The 5,025-nt window shown below is 34.7% G+C and overlaps 1 protein-coding gene across 1 annotated transcript; it reads right to left on the bottom strand.

Annotated features, from left to right (window-relative positions):
- Window positions 1-1,244: 1,244 nt before the first annotated feature.
- On the bottom strand, window positions 1,245-2,069 carry LOC113343065. The gene is made up of 2 exons (XM_026587387.1): window positions 1,871-2,069; window positions 1,245-1,756 (listed from the first exon to the last, which is right to left on the bottom strand). The coding sequence occupies exons 1-2, from the start codon at window positions 2,067-2,069 to the stop codon at window positions 1,245-1,247; spliced, it is 711 nt and encodes a 236-aa protein (XP_026443172.1).
- Between the last annotated feature and the right edge of the window lie 2,956 nt (window positions 2,070-5,025).

Here is a 5,025-nt window from a genome sequence, read left to right as displayed (position 1 = left end):
TGTTATAAGTCGGAAATTCATTTCAGAGACTAATCTGTAAACTAGATAAACTCATCTTTAACAGAAAAAGCTTGAAAAGAAGGATGAAAGACCAAGCAGGATCAATCTAATTCCTAAAAAATTTCACCTATCTTGAATCAAATAGAAAGATAAAGCCAACAAAAAAAAGAGTTCATAAAAATGTTAAATTTTATATACGTTAACTCAAAAAAGTCTACACACTTTGTTATAAGTCGGAAATTCATTTCAGAGACTAATCTGTAAACTAGATAAACTCATCTTTAACAGAAAAAGCTTGAAAAGAAGGATGAAAGACCAAGCAGGATCAATCTAATTCCTAAAAATTTCACCTATCTTGAATCAAATAGAAAGACAAAGCCACACAAAAATAAAGAGTTCATAAAAATGTTGAATTTTTTTATACGTTAACTCAAAAAAGGTACACACATTTTATAAGTCGGAAATTGATTCTGAAACTAAATTGTAAACTAGATAAACTCATCTTTAACAAAAAAAGTTTGAAAAATGTATTGTAATCAAAAATAATATGTTCTAAGGCATTACGTCTAGTAAAATTGCATTTCTATGTACGTTGATTCAAGAAATATGAAGGTAGGCAAATTTCATAATACAAGAAGGATGAAAGACCATGCAAACTAATCCAAATCTTAACAAATTTCATCTTTCTTGAATCAAATAGAAAGACAAAGCCAACACAAAAAGAAAGAGTTCATAAAAATGTTTAATTTTATATACGTTAACTTTAAAAGTTTACACACTTCGTTATAAGTCGGAAATTGATTTCTGAGACTAAATTGTAAACTAGTTTTTTTTTGATAAGTCAAAAATTGTATTAATAGATAACAAAATTTACAAAAAGTAGAGTACAAGAAAAGAGGTCACAGCAACCCCAAAAACTTGTAACACTACTTGAAACGATAATAAGAAACATTAGGGTTTTCAACAGAAATTAAAAAATCAAGTCTTCCTTCATACTGAATTCCTTCTTCATTATCTAGATAACAACCATTCTTAGCCATCTTATCTGCTGAAAAATTCACCTCTCTAAAAGTATGAATAATCCTTATAGAAATATAATGATTGCATAACCTCTCCCATCTTGCTCTTGCAAACCAAGGAATAGAAGAGCTTTGTAAAGCTTGAACTACTCCATAGGAATCAGATTGCACACAAATACGATCATAATTCCATTGCATATCCCATTCCATACCAATTATAATTGCTTATAGTTCCGCCAAATAGTTTGTAGTAACTCCAAGACCAATACTCAAAGCACCAAGAACTGCACAGCTAGAGTCTCTTGCCACCACTCCTGCACCCACAATACCTGGATTCCCACGCGCTGCTCCATCACAACAAATTAGAATCTCATTAAGATCCGGAGGCTTCCATAACACTTCAATAGGCTGCTGGTGTCTAACACTTCTATGAACCACACGGAAGTAATCCAACAGCACCATATCTTCCACACTGTTGCGCATAAACCCTTTTAGGCGGACTGAATATTCTTGTATTAGCTTCAGCACTCTTTTAGAAAAAAGACTCCAGCTCGGTTTCTGTTTCTCAAAGATGCATTTATTGCGCATAGCCCAAAGTTCTGACCTGATTACTAATTTCGCCACCAGCCACAAGTCACGGACAATTGCACTTATTCCCTTCGCTTCCTTGAAAGAAGCCACAATGTTGAAATTTGCTGACATACCAAAGATATCAGAAATCCAAGACCACGCACGAGCTGCAAAAGAACAATGAAAAAGAATGTTCTAGAGATTCTTCCTCAGTTTCACACAGAACACACTTGTTAGCCAAATTAATTTGAACCTAGATTGAATGATATCCAAAGTGGCACAAGCACCACGAATGAATTTCCAGTTTTGAGCCGCAAGTTTAGGGTGAATTTCCTTCCTCCACAGCATAGACGCTGCATTGAATCTACCATGTTTCTGACGAATAAGTTCCTTGGCAGAACTTACCGAAAAATCACCTGAAAAGTTTGGCATCCAAACTCTCTTATCTTCACCCCCATTTGGCAAAGGAAGATTATGCATATCCACCCAGCCGCGAGTAAACAGTTCAAGTGATTTTCAGAGAAAACCCATTGGTTATCCCTATAACAATCACTCACCAAAACCAATCTGTCAAGAGTAAAATCATCTAGATCTCTGCAAAACATTTTTCTCCATACCAAACATCATAATAGAGAGAAGTAGACCTGCCATCACCAAGAAGAACTTTAGTGTTAGCCTCCACATATTTATAAACCCTTCTAATGCCTGGAAGAATGGTAGACTTCACCCCATAAGTCTTAATGTAGCCTCTTCGACTAAAAATTTAGCCTTAAGATAACCTGCCCAATTCTTCTTAGAAGTACTGATTTCCACCATAACTTCATCAACATTGCAATTCATAGTAGCCATACGAGATAAACCCAAACCCCCCTCCTCAAAAGGGCAACAGATTTTATCATACGCCACCACAACCACGACTGACATTAGAGTCACCAGACCAAATAAAATTCCTAATTGCACGCTCACATTGCACAATGAACTTGCTAGGCCACTTATAAATAGCCATATTATGAATGGAATAACTCGAAATAACAGATTTAACAAGCACAATGCGGTCATGAAAAGATAAAAGAAAACCCTTCCAACCAGCAAGCTGGGTTTTAATCTTCTCAACCACATTTGCAATATGATGATACCTAACAGCACCAGGCATTATTTGAACACCCAAATAACGATCAGGGAAAGAAGCAACACTCATACCCAAATAATCAACAAGATAATTACGTCTACTCAACGAACCACCACCATAATAAATTTTACTCTTTTGGCGACAAACAGATTGACCCGAAGCACGCTGATACTTACCCAACAGATCCACCAGATTATTAATGCTCCGCAAGTTTCCTTTATAGAAAATCATAATATCATCAGCAAAAAAGAGATGAGTAGGAGAAATACCACCTCTAGTTACCATGTAAGACATCTTCTTCTCTGCAAAAAGCTTTGTGATATTTCTGCTAAGGACATCTTCCATCAAAACAAAGATCAAGGGAGAAAGAGGATCTCCCTGACGTAAACCTCTATTTATCTTGAAAAAACCCTCCGGACTGCCATTCAAGAGAATAGAGATTCTAGCAGAATTGAAGATATGAGAAATCCAAGAGCACCATTGCTCCGAGAAACCATACCTACGAAAAACCTCCAAGACAAAAGACCAACTGACCGTGTCAAAAGCTTGAGAGATATCAAGCTTAAGGCCCAAATTACCATCCTTACGATTGATATGAAGTTCATTAATCAATTCAGAAGCCAGACTAATGTTTTCATGGATGTTACGCCCTTTCATGAAAGCCACCTGTTCTTCAGAAACAAGTTTATCTAAAACGCTCCCCAGTCTAGTAGCTAAGATCTTAGTAAAGATTTTGAAGAAAAAATTACTGAGACCAATAGGACGAAAATTACGAAGAGAATTAGCACCTCTTACCTTGGGAATCAAAACAATTAGACTAGAATTTACCCCATTTGGGATATGACCAGAATTCCAGCAATAAATAACGGCTCTTAATAAATCATCTTGAATAATATCCCAGCAGTGTCTATAGAAACATCCAAAAAACCCATCCGGCCCTGGAGCACTGTCTGCCCCTAGATCAAAAACTGCTTGTTTAATCTCCTCAGAAGATGGAATTTTGTCCATGGCTAAACTTTCCTCCTCCGAGATGCTAATATGACCATAGTCAAATAAAATAGGATCAATCTCCATCTCCGGCCCATTAAACTTGTCCTCATAATAGTGCACAACATGATTTCTAAGCAGCTCATAATCAGAAATAGTATTGCCTGCACTGTCAACAAGTTCAGAGATAGTGTTAGGACTTCTACGAATTCTAATGCTATTATGAAAGAAATTAGTGTTACTTGAACCCTCCACAAGCCACTTATTTCTAGATTTCTGTTTAAGCATAGTATTCAACTGAGCACGAGTATCATTAAGTTTAGCCATATCATCCTTCATAATATTTAGCTTAGTAATGTCATCCGGATTATCATCAGAAAGAAGAGCAGCTGCCTCAAACCTCAACTGATCCTGCTTTAACCTAGAATGCACATTACCAAAAACACGAAGATTCCATTCCTTCATAAATTGCATTTCTATGTACGTTGATTCAAGAAAATATGAAGGAAGTCAAATTTCACCATAGAAGAAGGATGAAAGACCAAGAAGAACTAATCCAAATCCTAACAAATTTCATCTATCTTGAATCAAATAGAAAGACAAAGCCAACACAAAAAGAAAGAGGTCATAAAAATGTTGAATTTTATTTATGTTAACTCAAAAAAGTCTACACGCTTCGTTATACGTCTGAATTTGATTTCTGAAACTAAATTGTAACCTAGCTAAAATTATCTTTAATAGAAGAAGTTTGAAAAATGTATTGTAATCACAAATAATATGTTCTAAGGCATTCTGTGTAGTAAAAATTGCATTTCGATGTACGTTGATTCAAGAAAATATGAAGGAATTCCAATTTCACAATATAAGAAGGATGAAAGACCAGCCTGAACTAATCCAAATCCTAACAAATTTCATCTATCTTGAATCAAATAGAAAGAGAAAGCCAACACAAAAGGAAAGAGTTCATAAAAATGTTAAATTTTATATACATTAACTCAAAAAAGTCTACACACTTTGTTATAAGTCGAAAATTCATTTCTGAGACTAATCTATAAACTAGATAAACTCCTCTTTAACAGAAAAAGTTTGAAAAGAAGGATGAAAGACCAAGCAGAATCAATCTAATTCCTAACAAATTTCACCTATCTTGAATCAAATAGAAAGACAAAGCCAACACAAAAATAAAGAGTTCATAAAAATGTTGAATTTTTTTATACGTTAACTCAAAAAAGTGTACACACATTGTTATAAGTCTGAAATTGATTTCTGAAACTAAATTGTAAACTAGATAAACTCATCTTTAACAGAAAAAGTTTGAAA

Source organism: Papaver somniferum, unplaced genomic scaffold (assembly GCF_003573695.1).
Source record: "Papaver somniferum cultivar HN1 unplaced genomic scaffold, ASM357369v1 unplaced-scaffold_53, whole genome shotgun sequence".
Lineage (NCBI taxonomy): Eukaryota > Viridiplantae > Streptophyta > Magnoliopsida > Ranunculales > Papaveraceae > Papaver > Papaver somniferum.
Note: the sequence above shows the minus strand (reverse complement) of the source record. Positions and strands in the feature narration are given on the sequence as shown.

Excerpts from the sequence above, each read along its gene's own strand:
- LOC113343065 (XM_026587387.1), bottom strand. The coding sequence starts at position 2,069 with ATGCATAATCTTCCTTTGCCAAATGGGGGTGAAGATAAGAGAGTTTGG. Across the intron at positions 1,757-1,870 it reads GAAATTCATTCGTGGTGCTT|CTCGTGCGTGGTCTTGGATT; the intron begins GTGCCACTTTGG and ends GTTCTTTTGCAG.